This window comes from Nothoprocta perdicaria, unplaced genomic scaffold (assembly GCF_003342845.1).
Source record: "Nothoprocta perdicaria isolate Ctin4 unplaced genomic scaffold, notPer1 scaffold_144, whole genome shotgun sequence".
In the NCBI taxonomy this organism is placed as follows: Eukaryota; Metazoa; Chordata; class Aves; order Tinamiformes; family Tinamidae; genus Nothoprocta; species Nothoprocta perdicaria.
Genome location: NW_020454583.1, coordinates 2,003,276 through 2,028,264, shown reverse-complemented (window position 1 = coordinate 2,028,264; position 24,989 = coordinate 2,003,276). Strand labels below are relative to the sequence as shown.

General features: G+C 43.0%; 1 protein-coding gene across 1 annotated transcript in view; it reads right to left on the bottom strand.

Annotated features, from left to right (window-relative positions):
- SH3RF3 (SH3 domain containing ring finger 3) overlaps window positions 1-24,989 on the bottom strand; it is a 94,215-nt gene that overhangs the window by 22,316 nt on the left and 46,910 nt on the right. The window contains exons 5-8 of the mRNA XM_026034482.1: window positions 24,655-24,755; window positions 19,874-20,044; window positions 16,547-16,782; window positions 12,045-12,358 (exon numbers count right to left, since the gene is read on the bottom strand). Coding sequence (XP_025890267.1) covers window positions 12,045-12,358; window positions 16,547-16,782; window positions 19,874-20,044; window positions 24,655-24,755 — 822 coding nt within the window. The remainder of the gene's footprint in view (window positions 1-12,044; window positions 12,359-16,546; window positions 16,783-19,873; window positions 20,045-24,654; window positions 24,756-24,989) is intronic.

Here is a 24,989-nt window from a genome sequence, read left to right as displayed (position 1 = left end):
AAGGAAAGGAAAGGAAAGGAAAGGAAAGGAAAGGAAAGGAAAGGAAAGGAAAGGAAAGGAAAGGAAAGGAAAGGAAAGGAAAGGAAAGGAAAGGAGAAAGGAAAGGAGAAGAGAAAAAGAAGAAAGAATACCAGAATAATTTTAAAGAATTGCAAAATAAGTGGTTGTCAATGTCAGAGGAATGCCAAGGCATATGCATGACAATTTCTTGGATAAAGCAATGGCTTTCCAAATGTCACAACACTTGGGTTGTAATTACTATTAAGGAATCAGCTTTGCAATAGCAAAAGGCTTGCTAGAAGCTGCTTAAGTCCTGGCAGAATTTGTAACAAGCGTCATCTCTACAGCAATAATGGGATTTCACCTTTTCTTCCTTGCTTATGGTTTCGTTATTTAAAAATAAAAATGGAGCCAGCAAAGACCATTTGCTAAAGAGCAGTACACTTATGTAAAGGTCAGATCACTTCAGGAGAGTAAAGTTGTCCTTTCTAAAAGAGATGAGCAAGAATAATCATCAAAACAAACAAATAAACAACAACAAAAAAAMCCTAGAATGTTGCTAAACCAAAGTGAATAGAGAAGGTTTAAATAGGAGAGGGTGGTCAATACCACAGTGGCTTTTTCCCCTTTTCCACTAGCACTGTTCATTTTACAGTGCAATCTTATCTCTCCATTCTACCTTCTCCTTCTTTGTTTGTTTTATCCACTTTTTATTCCTTGACATATGAGCTGCAGGCAGGACCGTATGATCAAATKCACCGAGTTGCACTGATTTCACAAACCACCACCGGTCACGTGCACCACCTAAACCAACATTGCCCATTTTCTTGGCCTGTTCCAACAGTGAGGCAAAACATGCAGGCTCAAAAGTCACATTCAAGCTCATTTGGTGAACCTGAGATGCCCAAGAACATGCTTCAGATCAAAACTGGTCTAGGACAATGTTGGTGACGTAGCCAGTGAGTGGCATCTCGCTCGGGTCACACACAAACTCACACCTGGAGCCTCAAGAGCTCTCTGGACACCAATGGCTCATTTGTTGGGTATTGGGAGTCGCTATGCAATGTGGAGCTACCACCAGACAAATAATTAGCAACAGGAATTCAGTGTGTTCCTCGCTGGTTCTCTAAGAGGTGATTGACAGAAAAGGTCAGCATGGTCTGAAATAGAAGGTGGATCCTGATAAAGCATAATAGCCCAAATATTTGGTATTTCAGCAAAATACTAACAACAACAAAAAAAGCTATTAGCAATAACAACGGAAATGTCTATTTTAACACACAAAAAAGTGTAAGCCTCAAATGCCTCTGTGAAGATGTTGGTCACATACACCTCATATCTGAAAATGATGGAAACTGCAAGAAGATACAATCACTACTGCACTGGAGCAGAAATGACAGCTTAGTCATAATAGTCTGTCTCCAAGCCTGCCTACAACAGATAAAGATGAAAACCTCTTAACACACTCAGATAATGGCACAAGATTTCCTCTGGACCCCAGTGGTCGATCGACTGATGTCGTTCATTGCAGAAAGACAGACAGCTTTTCTGATTTTTTTTTAGTAAAATACCACAGCTAAACATTGACATAGAATCATTTCACCTTCGGTTTGATCATGTTTGATTGGAATGTGTCTGCCTATAAAGATTAAAGAGAATTAGTGGACCATGAGTTAAGCCAGTGTGACTGTTCAAACTCCTGTGCTGTGCTATTTTTGCATGGGACAATCTTCCCAGAGCAGATCAGGCAGTATGAGCAATATCTTTTACAAGTTTGCTCTTTGGACTTCCTCCTGCTAGGACAGAGCTGTGTGCATTTGAGGGGTTCCTCCTGGCCCCTCATGTCCTCTCTTTTGTAACGCAGCATCATGCCCACCAGCACTCAAGCTGCAGACAGATAACCAGAGGCTACCAGTTGTTTTGTGATGTGTTCCTGATAATGATTTTCTGTCAAACTGGTAGGAGGTTTCAAGTTGTTTCCAGCAGGGCTTGCATTAGGCTCCGTGCTATTCAGTCCAGCAAAATTAGCTGCTGGATGCTCCAGCTYGGAGGGTGCCCTCACTAAAACCTGCAGCTGACCTGAGATAAGTGGATCAACAAGTGCTCGGGAAAGTAGGATAAGAATTCGGAAGGATTTTCTTAAATTGGAGAAACACTTCCAAACGAGCCTGGTGAAATCTACCAAGACAAGCCTGGGAATGAGAAATCAAATGCACAGATGTAAAATGAGGAGTGATCGGCCTGCTAGCATTTCTGCTGGGAGGGACATGGGACTTACAGCAGATCACCAACAGGGCATGAGTCAAGATGTAGTTGCAGAAAAAGCAAAATTCATGTTGAAAAYTGTTAACAAGCATCTCACATGTAAACCACAGAAAGTCCTAACTGTCACTAACAAGGCCTCAGCTCAACTCCACTTCTGGGAGCAGTGGTTCTCTGAGAGCCCAGCAGACCAAAGACTACCCCAAGGAAAGCTGAAACTATTCACAGAGTCCCCAAAACATTATCTGTGAGGAAAGTCCTAGGAACTGGGCTTGGCTGTGCTGAAAGAAGTGAAGTCTTGAAGGCAGAGAACTTTATTAGCTTTTTAATACAAAGAAGGTTATTAGAAAGAGAAAGCTAATTGATCAGCTGTTCACTCTCTTCATCTGGAACAGGACATGAAGAAGCAGGATTCACTCGTAGGCACAGAACATGCTGTGGAGGGACAAGAGGGAATTTTCTAGCCCCGGGGGCATGAAAAGACTGGACCAGATTGCCCAGGAGAGTTGTGGAAATCTACCTTCCTTGAACAATGCTGGCCAGCACGTTCTCTTCTAGCCACTTGCACCTAAGCCTGCCAACTGAGAGCATCTGGCTTAGACATAAAACCTGTCCAGAAGAAAAATTTAAAGTTGCAAAATCAGTTCTGCCTTTTATGTCCTGATCAAAGCCTAGGTTATGTGTTTCCCTTGCCACAGCAGGCACCATCAGGTTGATAGTTTCTCCCTCCCAGTCCTCCCACTTCTCCTCTCTCAAAACTTAAGACACAAAGAATAACATGATGGTGTGCAGGAGGGAATAGAGATTTCTGAAGTCATCAAAAAAAGACTGCTAGCTCCATTTTTAAATATACCAGTTCTGAACTGCTCTGCTCATGATTTGAGACTAAAAACTATAGTACAGGAAATTTACTTTACTGCAAAATAAATTGGTCATGGATTCACATTAAATTCCTTCCCCAGTCCCTGGGGCATCCGGTGATGAGGCCAAATGCCAGGCTGCTGCTCAGGCTCAGTGCAGGCCGCTCTGAGCGAAGATGAATATTTCAGGTTCTTTAGTCTTCCTTTAAAGAAACAGATCAGTGAGTCCGAACCAAGTTAAATATATGCAAAAAATGCAAAGCAACAGGTGAGTTCTGTTTTTATAATTAACTGGTTTTTAAAAGGTTGAATGGTTGGCACCCTTTATTAATTAATTATTGGCAGACAGCAGTTGTAGTGCCAGAAAGGCAATTTTTTGCATGAAACACTTTCTGCATTCCTGAGAATAATCTTTTCTCCAGAGGGCATTTTGAGAGCATTATTCTTTAGTCCTTCTTCAGAGACAAGCACGGACTCCGTGTTTTGACTTGGTCTGAAAGGAATTACTAGATGCTTGAGATATTCAGACAAAAAAAGAAAAGACCACTTGCCTCTAAAGTCACTTTGCCATTTGGCAAAAGAAAAGCTGAGGGCTTCTGAATCTTCCTGCTTCTACTACAAAATGAAGAACAAACAAAAATGTACAAAATAAAGTAGGGATCACTCTGCTATAAGTTGGTTGTGCCCTCGGGTAACAGGATAAGAACAGCAACATGTGGCAGATAGTTGTTGTCCATTATGAAGTGCTGTTCCTACAGWTATGGTTTTTACCTTTTGACAGAAACTGCCTTTTCATTTAGTTTATGTAATTCTTCTAACAGAGCTTACRGAAGTGTTTCTGCAGTGACCCTAGATATTTTAATCCAGCTATTAAGGGTAACTCTGGAGCAAAGAAAGGAAAAGTATCAAAATTTGCACAACTGAAAAGTAAAGCACAGACACTGAAAAGTTGATTATAGCCAAATTTCACAAACACCTCGAACTTTGTCCCCGTAAAACAACCGTCCTGGCACTTGAGATACTTGTTGTATCTCAGTGAACAATCCGTGTTGCCTCTTAGCTGCTTAAGACTTACTGGCATGTGAGTTTATAGTTGGAAAACCGCTAAGCAAAGCAAATGAGCCCTGGGCACAAAGCACACAAGTCCTGGGAGGCCAAGATGCCACCAACTGACACATCACAAGTGTTTTCCAGAGCCGTGTCGCTTCCAAGGTGTCCAGTTTGTCTATGTGCAGGGTGAAACTAGGCCATGCMTCGTCCTGTCTGGAGGGCCAGGGCAGGGGCCTCCCCTTGACACCGCCACAGAGCCGACGTTTCACTGGGATAATCAACTAATAAACTGGATTTCATCTTGGAAAAGACTCCCCATCCGCACTGGGATCTGCCTCCCCTTAGAGCCAGGGAGTGCAGCGCAGAGCCACTCGCAGTGGTGTGATGGGAAGCTCCGCTGCGGAGCCCTCGGCAGCGTGACGAGGCAGACGGGCACGGGAGCGGGAGAGGAAGAGCTTTCCGAGACGACTTGGCAGCAAAGTCAATGCTTGAAATATCTGTGGGGAGTTTGAAAGCATTTCCTAACATCAAAAATGCGAAGAAGAAAAAGAAATTTTGATCAATGGCTTATTGCCCTTGATCTAAGCAAAAGAATCCTAGCCAGTCAGAAATAGCAGAAATCTGTTTTATTGTAAAGCTGAAGTTTTCTGTGTTTTGACAGCTGGGGCTCATGCTTTTGGCTAGGTTATTTGCCAGCCTTAAAATATTCATCAGTGAGTTGCCAGGTTTTTGTCCTTTCAAATTAAACTCTAACGATGAAGGAGAAGGTGCTGGAGAGATTTTAAGCACGAGTTCTCTACCTTAAAACAGAACTTTGTGGCCTGAACTCACATGACCAGAAAAAGAGGCTTCTGCTCCCTGGCCAAGTTTCTGGTGAATCACTTGCTGGTCACAGAGCCAAGACTTGCCTTCTGGAGCATGGGAAGCAGTGGATCATTTGTGCAGAACACAGTCCTCCCTCTTTTGTTGAAAGGAAATGGATTAACAGTATGTATTCTGTGCAGAATTCCTTAGAGAATTGGACTGAAATATTCCAAATCAAAGAATCTTTACCGATGAACAAATTGGAACACATATGAAACAGAAAAGTCAAATCTGGCTCTGAAAATGATTTGTGAAATGTTGGCGTTGTTGGCTCCAGGATCAACTCAGACTTCCTACAGAGTATCCAAACAAATTATCTTCACAGAATTTATTCTTTATCTCTTTGATGCAAATCTTGATGTTACTATCTCGAAGTTACTTCCTCTTAATGCTATCTGCATTTTGATGCAGTTATTCTAAGAATTCAAACCAGGCTCTTCTGCTCTTGTGCAATTTGTTTATTTTTACTTCTTGCTCTGCTTTCATTTAGCCAGTTGGTTGTTATCATTCCATTTCATACCAATACAACTTAGGAGGCTGTCTTAGGTGAACCAGTTGCAATATGAAAAGCATAAAATCATTTCATATCTGYGAGGAAGATGGAATTTCTTTTCCAAAACTTTAGAGTTAGTCATTTGACTTTGCATCTAAAAGATCTTCTATTTTGATCAACTCTGTCCTCAGCTTCCTTTATTTGTCTCATGGTGACCAGCATTTTTGTCATGACATTTCACATGAAATGTCATGTTATTTCATGTGCCAAGTCCTTATAGGTGCTCATCACTTTACTTTTGAGACTGATCTTCCATTTTCTGGATAAGGAATTCAATTTCTTTAGTAGATCTGAAGTGATAACAAACCCTTTCACTCAGGGACAAGTTAATATGAGAAAAGGTTGCAATACAAAGGTTGAAACTTAGTAAATGAAAAATGAAGGTGCACTACTTCGTAGAATAAGGTCCTTTAGAAAGTTTCACTTCTACTAACTTACAGCTTCAGCAGAGAGTTTTAATATAAAACCAAGCCAAAGAGCATCTTGGAGTTTACAGAGCTAAATTTTCAAAGGGACTTTGATCTAGCCTCCAGACCTGTGTAAAGCCAGGCAAGGCTGCTGAGCAGGCAAGGTCTATGGYGAGGGACATGGCCTGGAGGGACCAGGCTGCAAAACAGAGGAAGGCAGAGAAGGGGAGCAGTGCAGGGAAAAGTCTGCCTGGTCATGTCTATAGTGGGACATAAAAAAACGCCAGGATTTAGCATCAAACACTGGTCTGCAWCCACTGTTCTCTGTGGTTTTGGCCCATGCCAGCTAACGCTGTCCCAGGGCAATGCATGGGCACAGTCTGGGCCACACAACATACCCAGACTATTCCCATCAGGAGTCTGGATGCGTCACCCTCTCTTGGGTGGAGAAGAAAGCAGGGATGGGTGGATGCAAGTCATGAAGTGGCGTTTGTCTGCAGGGCCAGAGGACAGGCCTTGGCTTGCTCTATCTTGTAATGTAGTCCTCACACCAGCATCATCCCACACATACCGCATCTTTGGAAGAACGATGCCATTCTGGGCAGAATGACCAGTACTTGGGAAAGTGAGTGCTAGTGGCGAGAACACAGAGCAGACAGATGTTGACTGATTCAGTCCTCATATGCAAAGCTGCTGGTGCATCTTCAAAGTCCCTTTTTGAAGGCATGACCTTTTGCTATCTTAGCACCAATAAACAGCATCACAATATATTTTCCCATTTGCTTGTTCAGCTCTTCTACAAATCCCAGGAACATAGTTACCAATTTCAAAGCTACAAATAGTTTTTATTTTTTCTTAGCACACTTATAAAAAGCATTTATGTTGCTGATTTTCAAATCTTTCTGTGTGATCTAGCTATGTACAATGGAAAAGAGCTCATGTACCTGGGTGACAAGTTTGTGGCTTGTTGACTAGAACAACTTCTTTTTTTTTTTTTTTTTCCTTCTTCTTCTCTTTAGCAGAAATTGTGCCAGACATTTTGGAGGAGTTTAATCAAAATTCTCATCAAAAGCCAAATGAATGGATTTTAAAGAAAGTTTAATTACAGTGGTCAAACCACCCAGTGTGATTTGCTTGATTTGATTAATGTAATGAAGAGCACATTTAATGAGAAATGCATTAATTCATTCCAACAAGTGGTTTTATCAGAGGTATTAAGCACCAGCCCAGATTATGTACAGCAGAAACTATTATAGAAGAAATGGACTGAGGTCAAAATAGTAGTCACGCCATAATTACACGTTCTCAGCTGTAAGCTACTAGTTGAACCTGAGCAGTGCTCATCATGACTGAGAAGTAAGGTCCTCATTTTAAATAGCCCCAATAACCGCAGGGTTTTGCTTCCATTCTGCTGCTAGGATCCGTTCTTTCAGACGTTTGGAAGATTCAGGAACAGGGATTGTATTCTCTGAGTTTCAGATGATTACACATGGAGATAAATGATGAATCTGTAGCCCAGAGAACCCCTGAAAGCATCCCTATCCTTAAAGGAAGCAGCATTCCCTATTTGCTTTCTCTTTGAGCTCCCTCCTGTCCCTGTGATGCTTTAGGGACACTCCTGAATATGACCTTGGGGAGTGACTTATGGGGGCAGTATCATTTTCCTTTGTAGAAAGGAAACTTTCTTCTTAGAAAAGAAKAAAAAATGGCTTAAAACAGGAAGTACTTAAAACTTTACTCCTTGTCCCTTACTTTCTTTAGATAAGTGTTAGCACCTTCATTCCAACTTTCCCTTCTCACATTCTCTTTCTGTGAGTTTTATAGCACCCTTCATCTCAACTCTCCCCACTGACACTCTTTCCCTGCTGCCTCCTGCTATACCTCCTGGCAGCCACTAATGCCCACATCTCTCCTAGGCTGCCCTTACCATGTTACTCCTTTGACTTTTGCCATGCTTTCTTGTTTTTATTCTCTCTCCAGCTTGTTACTACTGAGGTGCCAGCTCTACCTCTGTGTGAGCTGCGTTTCCTGCTGCTCTGGACTGAGTTAGTGCAGCRCTGCAAGAGCTTTGATTTTCAAGCACTCTACTTCTAAGCCTGCTTGGCTGCCCAAGCACTTTTCAAGCACTGCYGCACAGTGGACTTGAGCACTATCCATCACTCGGTCTCTCATCAACTACCACTAGCAGCTGGCAATGAAGAACAGCTTTGAAACTATTCCCAGCTGAGCAGGAGACTAGTCAGGACACTGAGAAGCTGAGCAAAAGCCCAGTTGCAGACAGGATCGTCCTGGGATAGGTGCATGACGAGTGAAAACTGGTGCCAAGCCACAATTTTGCCTCATGATGTCTCCAGAATAAATCAGTGGGAATTTGACAGTCAGAGCCTTTTATTAGGGTGAATGAAAATATGAATCTAAGTGCCAAGGTTTACCCGCCAGTTTGGGAGATCTGATCAATATCTTGACAAATAAGTTAAAGAAGAGAACTAAAGATGAACAAAACAAACCAACCAAACAAACAAAAAAAAAAAAAAAAAAACAAAAACAAACAAACAAAAAAAAAACCAGACCTGAGGATTTATTTGCTATTCTAATAGAAGATGAGCAGGAAAGCTATTCCCACTGAGCTGAAAGCCACAACTCTTGAGATTATTTCTGACACCTGTATTGAAGCCACAATGAAACACAAGAAAGAAATGGAATYAGAGTCCCTTCATTTTAGAGAAATCTTGAATGTGCCTGTACCTGGCTGTTGCACACCGAAAAAAAAAAAAACCTTCTGATATATAATTGGAATCTAAGACATTTACAGAGAGGAAAGCATTAGCAATGACTACCTCATCAAAACACTCAGTAGAGCTGTTCCCAAGGAAAAAGTGATCCCATCCTGGAATAAACTACCCATATAACACAGACAGTCTCACTACAACAGCTGCCCCTTGGTGTCACATTCAGTATCCCTGAGCGGAATCTAGATAGGAAATCATAAAACACAAATTAGTAGAGGATCATATTTTACAATATTTTTTCCCACTATCTCCCAGCCTGGTCTGCTAGAAGCCAGCCAACCTTGCTTGACTTCATCTGAACTTCTTAATTTGAACAAAACTGCATAAAGTTTGACAGAGTAATGCGTGCAAAAGTTGCAATTTATGTCCAAAACCCTCATGAGAAACATTTATAAAAGAACCATGAAAATCAATGGATCCTCAGCATGTTCATTGAGGACTAYAGACTACTTGCTATATCCCATGCATCCTCAGTATCACAGTGAACTCATGCTCATGATCAGGATGCATAAAAATGAGGTTATTTAACAAGAGAATGATTCAGAAAGCACCCATTCTCCCACTGACCACTCAGCCCTAATTCTCAAGGAAATTCTACAAAATACCTCCAAAGACAAGGCTGGGGATTAAAATCCGTAATTTGGCTGGATAACAAAAATTGTTGATTCCAACAAAGATGCTAKTTTTATGGCACATTACAAATTACCTCAAATAATACTTGCTAATCTCATTTTTTTCAGGAGATAATTACCTGTGTATTTCTTCCAGTCTATGTTCAGTAGAACTGAAGACCTTATTACCACTCCTTTTATTAMCATCTCCTCTGTTCCTTTCATCTCAAAGTACCTGACTGATTAATATAATGAAATTGAATTCAGATAAATGGTTTCCAATCTTTGCCTACCTGGCAGCTTGCTAGCTCTGTCCCTGCTTATTCTTTTTTGGCCCTCTGACCTATCAGGGTTTTTTTCCTAACAGCTCTACCTATAGGAGATACTGCCTCTCTCCACAGACTTTCCTTCTGAATAACAGTTCTCCTTTTACCAATGAAGACCAATTAGTCTCCACTTTGGAAATATCAAGTATGGTTCCAGATACGGCTCAAGTTCTGAACCTCGGATTGTTTTTTGAATAGCTATATGTCTTTCAGCCTGGCACTATCCAAGATCTCAAGTAGCTTCAAACACATATTTGGCTTTGATTTGGATTATGTACGTTTTCCACTTTTAATTGGAAAGGAAGCATCATTAACTCATATCTTTCTAAAATGAAAGTGAAATATGACATGGATCATATTTTAGTAGGTTCAGGAATCTACTGTTCAACACAGAGGACAGTTATGCACCAGTCCATCGAGGTAGATATGACTATTTCAATTGTCACTTCTTTCTCCTAATTCCAAGGTATTGTACTAGTCTTTGTGTTGCTATAATACAGTATTTGCTTCTCCTCATTATCCGTGGAGCTCAAAAAAAGATGACTTTCACTCCCCTGCATCCAAATTCAGTAACTTAAAGCTATAACAGGTTGGGCAAGCTTAATCATTATTTTAAGAAGGAACTAGCATTTTACCTAGGAAATCTGTGTGTCTAATCCCATGTGGATTAAAATATATGGATGTATAGAACGGCCTGCTGAGTTTTAGCAAGTATTAAACATACAAAGCCTGAAAGAAGATGTTTCTGAAGTAACACACAAATCTATCAGTGTCTGCCAAATACCGTACACTTTCTCTGGCTTGCAGAAGTAGAAGGTACTGTGCTGGTCACATACCGTGAAGCGCTTGATGTACACTTGGAATTTATTCTTTGAAAACAAGTACTTAATTTTTAGATCCAGAGCAGAGGTTCTATACTCTTCTCCTGCTTAGTGAAAGACACTTGGAGAAATTTCAAGACAGGATTAAGGAAGAGATTTTAAAACTCACATTCCTCATTTTGTGAAATGAGGAGTTATCACTAACCCTGACCACATGTGGTATGTACCAGTTATCCTCTGCATACTCGAGAGATCTCCAACCTTAGTATCATTGTGTACAGAGTAAATGTTTACCCCATATGTGTCTGTCACCATGGAAAAGCTTGGAGAAGTTACGGAAAGGAATTTCTGCAAGTCCAAAGGAAAACCAAGCCCCTACATCTCGTCTTAATATTCAGATGCAAASTAGGTATTTGCTTCCAATACATATTTAATCAGAAGGGTCAGCTATGGCATAAAGAGACAGCTCTCAGCACTGATACATAAAAACTGTTAGCAATGTGTAAACTTCTGGTAAAAGTAAAATTATTACTATGGAACAGCATTTTAGGTTGAGTGCTTAGAACAGCCCTCCACGCTGTCTTTCCTTAGCAAGGTGTGTAAGGGACAAGCACTGAGGCACTGCTCCCAGTGCTGACTCCTGAAAGCCTGAACCAGCAACGTATCAATCATCCGCTGCAARGTGTCATATTTAATCCCCGTCTCCCTATTTCATCAGGGCGATGAAATTTTCTGATAGAAACTGAGATGTTTATAGAGCAGTTAAACAGCTCTGACTGTTGACATGTCCGTGTTTTATAATGCCTCCATCAGCAGCCCTGAGGCTTATACCCCATATAGGTTCTTCCATGCAATTCCATGACTTGACCATCTGCCTTTGAAGCCTYGGTCCCCACTCTGTTGTCTTTCCAGGCTATCGTGAACTTGCGCGATCCAGACACCCATCACTGGGTGCGCCAGAGCGCAGCAATTCGGCAGATCAGCAGCTCCCCTCACTCCTCATCTGCAAGGGGATATTGCTAAAGTAGAACCAATGAACAGATGCCGGGGAGAGAAAAAAAGAAAAAAAAAGTGTGAAAATAGTCTTAGATATGGATGCCCAGCTGGTATATGATGAAAAGCAGCTTTTGCCCTTCATAGAGGGCCTGGCAGGCATCAGCAACTCTTGTTGACTTGCTCAATTTTTTCAAAACACGGGGGTGTTGCATTCGGTAGAGCATCCTTGCCTTTTTTACCGTCCTCCGCGACGGCAAGTGGGAGATAAGGGCAGTCCATGGCTCTGCGGTGCAGACAAGGTGCCAGCTCTGTAAACTTGCCAGACCTCCAGCTTGGTGGGTTGACCTGGACCCTACCTATCCCTACCTATCCCTAGGGCAGGGACCCTACCCTAACTATCACGCCTCTTCCCATGTCCGCCCAAAAGGATGGGATCTGCAGCACGGAAGTGGGAAGCGAAGGAGGGAGGGAATAAAATAGGGTTCCTCGGGCTTGTTTCTCTTACCTTTTCATTCTTCCTCTCCTCCGCCTTRGCAGCGGGGCCGGGGGCCGCCATGCCGCCGAGGGGCCCGCTGCCAGTGTCGCCGTTGAGGTGCGCGGCGCTCACGTTGGGCGGGGTGATGGCGGCGGCGGCCGAGGTCAGCGGGATGAGGGGCCGGGCGCCCGGCAGCCCCGGCGCCGGCGGCTGCAGGCTGTGCTGGGGCGAGACGGCGGGGTGAGGGCGCACGGTGGCGGCCGGCAGGCGCGAGGGCGAGCTCGGCGTGCGCAGCGGGGAGACGGTGGCTGTGGGCCGCTCGGGGCCCTGCGCCGCGGGGTGAGCTGTGCGGGGACATGAAGCATGAGAGAGCGCGTGTTAAACCCTGGTGCTGCTTTGTGTCGGGATTGAAGGTCTGTGACAAAAAATCCTGCCACAGCTAGCTCAAAATTCAATGGGTTCAATGCGCTTTGCAGAGGTCCGTAGCTGGCCAGGGGCACGCGGTGGGCAAGGAGAGGGCTGTGCGTTTCTAATCTCTGCCACATGCCTGCTGGAGCCCAAAGAGAGCTATGGCTCRTCCTAACCAGCAATATCCCAGCCTGCAACCATTTTTGACTAAATCCTAGAAATCCCGCTTCGGGTTACAAAAGCAGACRGCCGAAATGGCCTGTCCTCCCCCGCTTTGCAGCTGTGGAGGCGCCTTGCTAGCCATGCCTGGAAACAGATAAAAAGCGTATTATGCTTTAAAGCGCTTTCTTACTTTTTATTCCAACTGAGATGTTATTCCAACTGAGATGTGTTTTCAGGACCTCTGAGACCCCCTCATGACATTGCTGTTGACTTCCTGCTTATGTTTTGGAGCAAGGCAACAGTGAACCCAAAGGACTAGCTTTTGTGATCCAAAGCGACCTTGCAGAACTCAATTACAAAGAAAGCTGCCTTGTTTTTGTCTTAACAAAAATGATCAACAGCAAATCACTGTGCTGTGCAAGATAAATCAAGCATAAATTCACTGGGGTATTTATGAGATCGGCCTTGTCTCTGCCGGTAAGGTCCCTAAAGCCTATGCTGCGAATTTAGCCTTCCTTCCCCAGTGGAGGAAACCCTGCTCTTAACCACTAGGAACTAGGAATCAGCACTCATCTGTTTAATGGTAACCAAAATGGACTGTTGAGGTCTGTTCTCCAGGGATTCAGGAGCCTCTGGTGTGCCTTTTGTCAAAACTTGTGACAAAGCTCCAGGTCTGTTTCTACAATGTTGTTTTCTTTGACCTCCAAGTTAGTATGTATAGACCAAGAAGCTGAGTCTACATTCACTCGCTTACACAATTCAATAGAAGAGCTGGCTGGAAAAATCCCATTTCACAAATGATTTCAAGGTTTTGTAATCTGGTTTAGTTCTGCATCAGCGCAAAATTGGAGCCTTTGAAGATTTTTTTCTGAGCGCAGCCTACTTACCCATTCCACAATACCCCTATTCTGGTGATTGGGGCATTCACCTGGGAAAGGGAAAACACTGGATCTGTCTGTTCTCCACAGAGAACAGCTCTGTGTAGCTGTGTTTTCTCTTTGACTTTCCTTCTCCTTCTCATTGCAACTTGAGCCACAACAGCTTCCTAGATGAAGTCTGGTTGAACTACATCCATTCCTGACCAGAAAGTTTTGACTTTAAAAAATCGGCTCTCTTTAGGGCAAGCAGCATTTCATCAAAGAAAAAAAAACCTCTCAACCTGCTTGATCTGCTGTTTTCTTTTTAAGCAGCACAAAAAGTAATTGCTCAAGATGTAACTAAACAAAAATGCTAGAACTCAAACCATAATTTTCTATTTCTGCAGCTAGCAGCAGCAGCCATTAATGGAGATGAAAAAGATAAGGAGTGCTATTTACTATATTCAATATAGCAGCTGAGCACTTTTGAGGTCTGGAGGGAATTTCATTGCCTGGCCTTGGGACATATTATGGCAAGAGATACTCAGCCAGATGGGTCAGTGATGGTCAGATAAGCATCTCCATCGTTTACATGATTGTCTTCAGTTACTCCCTGATTCTAAAACTTCTGTTTTTATTAAAGTTCCTCATAGCAAATCAAACCAGCTTTCATGTCCAGAAACTAGTCTTGAACCTGCAGTGATTTTAGGCTGTAGGATGTTGATGAGCTTAAAAGTTGTTACTATGCACCCTTCAACACTGTCATTATTAATATTTACCATTTTTCCCTCCCTGGATCACCAAGAACATACATTGGAAAGTGTAATTCATTTCCACAGAGGTAGATAGGACACCACTGGTTATCTCCTTCTGATTTTTCCTGTTTTGAACCTGTTTAATGAACCACCCCTGCTGCCTGAAATCTAATCTTCTGGGCTAGTTAAACTTATAGGGTCAAGTTTTTAAATTGCTGGTTGTAGCTAGTTGTCGGGAGGAATGACTTTCCCAAATCTAGAATAAAATCACTACAACGGAATTTCACTGTGTGTACCTGACTGATTTGGTAATCATATCAGGGAAGTACATTACATGAAGGAAACTGAAAGCATGAGAAACAGCAGAATAAATAGAAAAAAAAAAAATCAACTATGAGCAGGGCTCTCCAATTTTATTCTGTAATTTCAGCTGCTTAGTTTTGCAATGTATGCCTTTGCTGTGGTATCTCTGGATCTGGACTGTGCTGCATCAAACATGCTATTAATTAGCAATGCTCACTGAAGGCTATTTTTGTTCTACACCACTCGTATTTCATTTTGGGTGTACTCCTACATTAGTGGCCTTGTGCAAAATTGATTTGTTACTCATGTATATTGCAAGCCAACAGAAACGTGATTTGAATATTGTGTCAGCTTACTTCTCTTGTAAAGCTTTTCAAGAAGTGGGTCTGCATTGCCCACAGGACTAGAAAAGACCTATTTTGAAGAGCTGCTACTCGCAGGATACCAGTTAGGACATCCATTATGCAGAGGAATACTGGTAATCTTTAAAGGTTTCCTTTATTTAACCCTTCAATTAAAAAAAAAATCTCATGAACACCTCTGGAACAGCTTGGGAGCTCTCCCACTTTCGAGATTTCAGAGCAGCTCTGTGGTCGGTGGTTTACGCAGCCTGCTGACTCCTTGGCAGATTAAAACACCAGAGTGCCCTGGAGGACCAGTCTTAAATCTAGGAAGCAGCTGGAGCCATAATGCACCAGCGCCATGGAGGGAAGGTGTGTGGTAATCTGAGTGCACGGGGGAAAAACAATCCTTCCTCTCTGCCACGGGGAAGCGTGTTCTTCCGGTGGCGAGGGGATATGAGGCATCAGGAGCTGCCTAAACACGTCCTGCAAGCCAAGGGGGGACTGGGCTGCGAGGTGGGGGTGCACGGGCACTTCCGAGGCTCTGGTGCCCGTCATCAAGCACGGGGCAGACCAGCATCCCTCTGCCCTYGGCACTCCGCTACGCCTCGTGCGCCTTGTCCTGAGAGTGGACGTTTCTGCCCTTGCAGTGGTGAGCAGCAGGGCTTTTGCATGCATGTAAGCCTGAGGGGAAGAGGAGCCCGCTCAACCAGGCAAAAAGAGCATAACCAGTCTTTTCTGCAGCCTCATATGGATGCCAGGTCAAGGCACTGGCCAAGGTTCAGATTCATGTGTATTTGACTACATTTTTTTCCTTTGACTTGGACTGGGAAGGAGGAGAGATTAAATGGTCATAACGGTCCCTTCTGACTTCTAAAGGCAGGAATCAATGACTTTGCACGGTGGTGACTTTCTCCTTTTCATCTGCTCTGCTTTGTTCCTAGGACCTCAGTTTTCGGGAGCCGTGGTCCTCAGTGATCTCTCTCTGCAAACACAATGGCTCGCGCTCCCATAACGTGTTGGAAGCAAACGGTTTCAAATGTTGCTGTAAAGTTCCACCACAGGATTTACTTTTACTTTATTCAACGCGAGAGCTGTTTAACATCCGGGAAAAGGGCATAAATTGTGCTCTAGAAAATTGTGCCCTACATCAAAAGGAAGCCAAAGCAGAACAGAGGCCCCCTGGTGCGCGAGGCTCTTATTCTCATTTCAAAAAGGTGGCGGCATTTTTCAGATCTCTCGCTTTATCGCTAACACTGGGTCCTGCTTCTACCTAATAAATACCTTTCATCCCCGAAGCCTAGTGAAATGCTTCTTAATTTTAAGTCGCATATTACTTGCCCTGTGATAAGAGCAGGGTTTTTTCTCCGTCGGCAAGCCAGACGGACTCAGCACTGTTAATCTCCTCAGTATGCAGGGTGCTTGCTTGCGCTCAGATAACTTGTATAAATATTTGTAAACACCATAATCTATTTCAGCTGTAGCAACAGAACAATCTGATAAACACAACGTGGTTCCCGGAGATCAATAGGAGCCCATAAATATTACAAGCAAATAAAGCATATTCTACTCGCGGCGACTGAGCGGTGGCTCAAGCGGGAGAGCGGCGAGAGCCGCGGGGGCTGTTGGACCCCGGCGGCCGGCGCTGCAGGGAGGCGCTGTGGGTGCCCCGGCCCCGCGAGGCGCCCGCGGGCGCTGGTACCTACCCATCTGCACGGCGCTGCGCGGCTGGCCGGCGGGCGCCGAGTACCTCAAGCAGTTGCCCAGCTGCGGGGAGGCTCCCGGGAGCTGCGGGTGCGCCTGCGGCGCGGGCACGGGGGCCGTGGGTCTGACGGCCGCGGCAGCGCTCGCGTGACTCGTCCCTCCGGYGTGGATGGCGCCCGGCGCCCCTTTCGCCGCTCCGCCGGGGTTGTTGCGCGGCTGCCCGGCTCCCGCGGGCACTCTGTGGGGTGGAGCAGAGCGTGAGCGCCATGGGGAGACCCCGACACGCACCTGCCACTGCCATCAAGGGCCTCAGCACAGGTCCTGGCTCGGGGGCTGAAATAAGCCAGGGGTTAGGAACAGGGTTATAGGCACGTGCCAGGGCATCCGCACCCCTTCATCTTAACGGACGAAGTCAAGGTGAAAATGGAAAGATCATCTCTTCAGCCACTTACTTTCTTTGGCTACGCCTCTGTCTGAATAATTTCTAGTAAAATCCAAATCTGAATTCAGAGGAATGTCTCCCAAATGCCATTTGGTGTGCCAAAGGCTATTTTACAAGCAAGGACGGAGTGACAAACAAATTAGACTCAAAGACTCTTTCTTAAGACTAAATCTTCATACAACCCCACTGTAGGAAAAAAAAAAAAAAGATGGGCAGCACCAAACCTCTGCATGTTTACTGCAGAAGCCTCAAAATAAATTAATTTATCAGGCCTTGTCTGAGTACTTACTCTAGTTCTTTAACCAGTTCTAGGTTAGACTTGCTAAGGAAATGCAAAAGGGAAGGGAACTCAGCTGACCTTCCAGGAAAGGAACTTCCAGCAGCAAACAATCCATCTTTCACTGCTCTCRGAGTTTCTCTCTCATTTATGTGACAGAGGGAAGGAAGGAGTCTGTTTCTCCTATGCAAAAAGTCCAGCATGGAGCCATTTTCCAGACAAGCCGGTCTCATTCCTCTTACCACTAAGTAAAAACTCTCTGACCAGGGAAACAAGGCAGTAATGCATAGGCTTGGCTGCTGTTCGGCAGCATTTCCTCACTCAGATTCCCTAATGCTTTACCCTTGACAGCAGGAGATGCTATGAAACAGAGGGAAAAACAAAATCTAAATGGGGGCTACTGCTTCTGCTCTTCTTGGCCGTCCCATGTGCTCATGTCCCCTTCAAGAAGCAGGCAGGAAGAGGATATGATGCAGAATGAAATGTGGAGGAAATGAGAATAAGGCAGGAGGTGGACAAGAGAGGAGGTGATTACAGAAAGAGCACAGTGCACATATGTACAATCAGCATATGGGTCGTGGGAAGGGAGGGCCCAAACTTGTGTGGGAGCAGAGAAAGGAAAAGGAGTATGCTGAATAATGCGGTCTGGTTCAGAGGACAAGAACTACCTCTGAGGAAAACAGTGCATGTGCAGGTACAAATTCTGACAGCAGCCAAAAGACAGGCCAGAAATTACGATCCAGAAGTGCAGAAGATAGTCCTCCATTGAGAAAAAAAAAAAAAAAACAAAAAACCAGAAAGACGAAAGATAACCCAGCAGTGTCATCAGATTTTTAATTCTTTTACTCTTTTCATCATGCATCATTTGTCTGGTTTATATTTTGTTTTTGTTAAATGCATGGAATTTCTTTTTCTTCAAACTTTTTGAAGCTTGGATTTGCCAGAAAAGCACATCTAATTATAATCCACTGAGAGCTGTTTGGGCAAACAYGCTCACTGACAGGTAGAATAACTTCATCTGGGACTCCTATAGAGCTGGATAGATGCAGGATGTGGCAAATTTTTGCTGCTCTCCTGTGCCTGTCTCTCCTTCTGAGGAGTCCTGCATTGGAAATATTTTTTCATTAGGTTCTGTTCACACATACGTGCCCTGGTGGCTTATAAATCTAGTCCAGTTCTTTTCTTGCTAGTTCAGCTTCTTTTTCTTGCATTTTATACAAAGCAGCAGGAAAACATGTATGAATCTAATCCATGTTTTGGTATCAAAATAAAGAGGAACAAAGTAAGTTGGAAGAGCAGAAAATAAGATATTTTGTTCCTATCTGATTTTTTTTCTTGCTGTTCTCACTGAGGGTGATTTATGCAGCAACTTAATTAGTTCACAGGATCATAAACATAATCATAAAGCTGCTCTTGGGTTTTGTCGGGAGGACTTTTGCCCTTTAGCACTTCCCTGTGTCTTGTTCTAGCTGTGACATGCTGCATTTAATAAGGTCTTGCTGATTCAGATCACCACCACTTTAACACAGACCCCTTTACTAATTAAGACCTGAAGAGGCAAGGACTGAAGGCAGTCAAGGGGTTCTATAAAAATCAGGTAAATATATTCAGGTTGATGAACAGCTAAGACTCTATGAATTGATGCAATATTAGGTCTCTCAGTAGGTTATTATCAGTATCTGATCTGCTCTTAATTTTTAATCTTGCCCAGTTCACATATTACAAACTTCATACAAACTGAAAAMGGAGTGAACCTGGAACAACTTTTCAATTTCAACACTTTCTGAGCTGTGAGGTACACTTCCTTGGAGAGCAGTGAAAAACAGTGGGAACTGTGTGCATGTGGAAGGAGCCTGTAGAGTAGAAGGAATGAGTCCAGTCTGCAAACCCAAAGCTACTTTAAAGGATAGATGGACTTGTGCTTGGAAACATTCAAGGAGCACTTAGGACAAAGCAATCTGGGACACTCCGGTGCACTTTTTCCTCAGCTAGTAGAGTATTTCAAAGAGTAGACTCCAGATTACAAATACTCCTGGATTTGAGATTCTCCAATACTGAACTCTAACAAATGGTATACCTTCCTTCCCAAACATGCTATTCTTTTCTTATCTTTTGCAAGTGAGACAAAGGTAGCTAATATGAAATAATATGCTGAATTGCTTGTAATTGTTGAAACATTAGTCCTGATTCAAATAATCCAAGAGCTTTGATCTCAGGAAAACAAAATCTAAATCAGGGCTACCACAAAGCAAGCCATAAATATTCCTTACTTTGCTCATTCCCATTCATGACCACTGTTTCCATAAAATGAAATGATTAACCAACAGAATCTTTAAAACAATTAAGGCTGGGCCCATCGGACCATTTGTAAGTGCCAACATTAAAAACAAYTAACAAGATCTTCTGAAAATATGAGTAAGTTTGAAGCTGCAAGCAAAAGGAATTCATCAAAGTCTACAATGGATGACACTGTCATTGAAAAATTTCTGGTGGGGAAGCACTTAAAAACAGATTTGCCCCTTTTATTTTTCAGTATCCTGAAGACACAGATTTCCTCCCACCCCCTGCTCAGGCATATCCACTGGCATATCCGTAGCCATTGGTTCTCACCTGGAAACGGGAGTCACGTAGTTGCCTGGGAAGACTCCGGACATGCCGCTTCTCAGAGAGGTGCCTTTGAACCAGCCGTCTTGACACTTCTCAATGACCCGGTACATCTCACCTTTGCGCAGCTCCAGCTCATCGTTCTTCTGAGGCTTGTAGGCGTACAGAGCTAGRTAGCTGCAAAGAGAGGTCACACACACAGATGGAACCAAACTAGGACCGTCTGGGGTCAATCACAGCCCCATGGAGCAGAAAGTGCCATGGGGCATGCACTGCTCAGAAATGGTGATTAAGAAGGAACATAATTATGGCACACAGAAGGAAAAATGGCATAGAAGAGATCAATCAAATGCTAAGATGATAAAGAGGCTGCTACTGAGATTAAAGGAAGGGGGTAATTTAGATATTAGGAGGACATACTGCACCTAATGCACAGTCATAGGAAAACACTTCTACAAAACAGCGCTGAAGTTAAGAATTTAACAGCAAAGACTGGGCTTTCATATTGATAGCAAGGATATTCGGGATTATAATAGTAGAGATTTCCGAAGTCTTACATCTGGAGGAATTTTATATGTGGAGGAATTTCTTGCAGGAAATGGACATTTATATTAATGGTTCAGGGTGCGAGCCACCTCTAATACAGACCGTGAGAAGAAACTTCCCTTATGGATAGGCTGTATTAAAATATTTAAGACAGCTTTTACTGCAGCTTTCTCTTTGCTTTTTATAGTGGCTGGTGCTAGAAACAACACACTGAACTGTTCTGGTCCAGGGCTGTAATTCTTACGTGATGTGAGTAGAGCAACAAAAAGAAAAGATAGAGGGCTAAATTCTGCTTTTTTTTTTTTTTTTCTTAAGTAGGTAGTGTAATTTGGCCTTAGATATTTTGCAAGTATGCAAGTATATTCATAAATATTTGATATAGGACCCAATATGCAGAACTTTTTAAAATTTATTTAATTATAGTTTTATTTATTCTCTTTGTTTAGAATCTTTCTTTTTATCTCTCTCTTGTTCTTCTGTCATTACTTCAGGGAGGTGTCTAATGTTATGAAATGACTACAACTTAAAGTCCCTAAAGGTAATCTCTCTGTTTGGAGATATCCTTCTTGAAAATTAAGAATGATTGCTTRTACTTTAGGGAACTACAGAAATTCTGGATAGGATAGCATGAATGCACACAGAAAACAACACTTTCTTTGTAAATATCAATTTTTGGTGCTGACGCCTTTCTACAAATCCAAAAGGGATTTCTGGTAATTCTTGATCAAAGTTATGCSTCCTTGAGTGGCTTTTTTTTTTCACCCCCATTTTATTTGTTTCTTAGAGACAGTGTAGAGAGATTAAGATGAATGGGAAAACACTTACAAAGATTGCATTAACACTACTAAGTGCACTACAAATGCTTTTAGAGTAGGGGATGGGTAAAAAGATACTTGCTGCCCACCATAGCAGTGAACCAGAGAAATAATGAAAACTATAACCATTGTGACTGTTGACTTCAGCCAGTAAAAGTGATGCATGGCTTTTTACTTCTGCTCTCTAGGAAATATAATTGAGAAATAAATCCTGTTAGTTTTACTGATTCTACTTCTTTATGGTACCAGTAGATTTCTTTATTTTCATTCTGAAGGCAGTAAATAAAYAGCAGTAATGAGAAGAATATGAAATATTTGGTAATAGCTCCTTGGGGCATCCTTAAGTTGATGTGCTTGGCTCTATTTGCCATGTGCATAGGGTACAAAGATCTAATCAGAAACTATATTTCATTAGTCAACAGATGGGAGAAACCATCCTGCACATCCTTTGTTTAGTCTGTATAATCAGGTGGCCTTGATCAGGTCTGCCATGGGTCACGTGATGGAAAACATGAGGCTATGTATAGACTGCAGAACGTGGAAATGCATCTCCATGACTCCAAGCAAGCTTCCATGCTCCAGTGCTAAATCTTCTACACGCTCCTCTCCACACAGGGGAAAGTGGCAGGACTGCACTCACTTCAGAGAGAAAAAATACGGCTTTCACCACCCATTTTTAAGTTGCTCCTTATCCAGGTGTCATGTTCAGAAGGAATATGGGAKATAAGGAAGATAAAGCTTTTTTATCTCTTTAGGGAGATAAACAGTTTTTTTTTTCTGTTGTTGTTGTTGTTTTTGTTTTTTCCCAAAGGTCTATAGGTAATGATGTAATTTACAGGTTGACATGTTGGAAGAAGGTGTAAGGAAAACTGGTCTAACTAASTAATATCAGAGGACTGCAGGTTACTTTCCCTTGTAGCTGTCTCCAGCTCTCCTACTAGTTTCTCTCTTTTTCTCTGTGAAAATTCCTCCAGCTTAAATTTCAGGAAGTCAGAATGAACCAGTAATCAAAATGAGCTTAAACATACTCAAGAGAGAGTACCAAGATCCCTGTAAAGATTAAAGGAAGATGTACAATAGTCCAGCCCATGTTAAAACTGAATAATCCTGTTATTGTCAAACTCCTAACTGTATATGGTAACTGCGTGGCATGACTCTGGGGCAACCGATGTGCTCGGTGCTATCTGAATGGGCTGGTAATCACGCTGCTATGTGATCACACTACCTGTGTGGGGAAGGCAGGACACCTGTCCCTGAGGTTTCCACTGTAGTCAGCAAAGAGACAGGGCTTCTGCAAACCCAGACACTGACCCAACGTAGGTTTGATGGCCTGTAACGTTGGTGTGGCAAGGCAATGTCACACCAGCATGGCTACATTAGAATCATAAAATCATTCCGGTATGAAAAAGACCTTCCAGATCATCAAGTCCGTAAGTCCTTCACTACTATGCCTGCTAAACCACGTCCCTAAGCACCTCATCTACATGTTTCCTGAAGACCACCAGGGATGGTGACTCCACCACTTCCCTGCACAGTGTGTTTCAAGCCTTAACTACCCTTTCAATGTAGAAATTCTTCCTCATGTCTAACCTAAACCTCCCTTGGCACAAGTTGAGGCCTCCAGCCATTGCTGCTGGTTCTCCATCACACCTGGGGACTGTAACTGCTTCCATGTTCTAAGCTAATAATCCTGCAGTCTCAGCCTGTGCTGATCATCTTGCTGCATGCTCTCTGAACACACTTCAAGGATGCCTGTGGGATCAACATGGAGCCAACAAGGGTTTAGGAAAATTTTACTATCTCGGTGATGGTTCTGCTAGACCTGGTCTGATTCAGTCCAGAGCTACTTAGACAACTCTGCAATCAGCCCTCAGAGCTGAGTGAAGGCTGGGTAACCTCACCCCAAAGCATGCTGTTGCATGGGAATATCCTGTCCTGCATGGGAATATCCTGCATTCAAATCTATGCCACTGTCACAGAACAGCAATGCTGTTTTTCTGGGAATCTGCTCTCCTTGCGCCTGTAAGACCTGATTTACTAAGGCAAAAATCTTCTCTTCCTTTTTCTTTTAATCTCCCAGGCAAAAATACCACCAGGAGTATCTCAGSACTTAGAAAATGGGAATGCCTGACCCTGGATCTCACTTACATGAGCAGTGAAAACCCCATCCATTAGGGACAACAGATTGGGACAACCAGCACATTGATTCTGTGGGGGTTTCATCATGTTCATTGSATATGACCCCATCAGGCCACTAAATGTGTTGGTGGGTAGGGGACCGTGGAGAGAGATGGGTCGCACACCTGCTGTCAGACACAGCTGAAAACAATTTGACTACAGATAGTTTCACTCACCAGTAATTGTTTCTGGGCTCTGCCTTTGGCAGAGAATCATGGCTAGCAGCTTGGCTTGCTGGGACTGGCTTCACTTTAAGCCAAAGCCTTTGGACTTGGCTGCATTTCACTGTTCTCTAGATTTAAGATGTAAAACTTCACTTGCAAACTTTGTGCAGCTGAGATTAAAGTGGTAAAACAACAATTGCAATCTCACAAAATGGAGTAACAAGTTATTCTGGGCTACGTGAAACAGTCAGACTAACGGTTGAGAAGTAAGACCTCAATGAAGCCAAAATCTCTATAAAAAAGCTCCCTAAAAAAGAATTTCTGACTTAGAAGGTAACTCATGTTCTTGGCCTAAGGGAACTGTCTGTGACTCTAATTATAACACAGAATTCCCAGGGCTCTGTTTAAGGCCGTTCCTCTCTGGTTCTGTTGCAGCTTTGAGATAACACTTCCTTTTTGACTGGAACTTGGCTTGTAAATATAAAATGACAGACCATATGAGGCTGCTTCTCAGGGGACACTATGGGAGATGTATGGGCAAGGGAAGGGGATGGCTTGCTGAGGGACGGAGGCAGAAGCATGTTCTATTTTCCTTGAGCTGGAAGATATCCTGATTTAGCAACTAATTTTTTGAAATACTATTATTTAGAAAAGCTCATCAAAGTTCATTTGATATCTTTGTTTATGGTGGTGAAAAAATATAACTCGGTCTTTTTTTTATGGATAATGATGAATGCATCAGATGTGTGGTTGCAGGGGGCTGCACCTTTATAAGATTTTAATTGAAGGAATAAGATTTTTTTTTCTATCTCAGAGACATTCCATATGCTTCACAGTGATTCATACAGCTATAATAAATATACTAGGAGCAAAGAGAAGCTTAGATAGAACAAGAGGGCTCTCGCCTTTCCCTGTTTATTTTCCAACTTCTGCAGAGGCTGGGCAATGTATGAAACTGCAGTAACTGATTGCTCTGAATGCTGCTCATCTGAGAGCAAGGTTTTCAGATTCAAAGTGCAAACGTGCATGAACACAAGATCTGAAACAAACAGTAGCCAGGGGCTGATATGAGATGGCTGCTTACATATTGAGGGGGAGCTGGACCTTCGGTGGTGTTCCCTGATCTCCAATTATTGCACTTGTCCTGGGACCAGCCACCGTGGCTGTTCCAATCGAAGAGGAATCCTGAAAAAAACACAAACAAGAACAGACATACATTAACATGAAGCCCCACTGCTTCCTAAAACGAGTTGGGGAGAAGGCATAGGGGAAGAAATCACACTGTGTGTCAAATCACAACCTTTTTACCCTCATGATTCTGCATAGAAAGGATATCTTTCAGCTGTCATCATTCCAACAATACATTTTTGACCCAAGGGATAATATCTTATTAACAACCTTTCCATGTATATGTCAGAG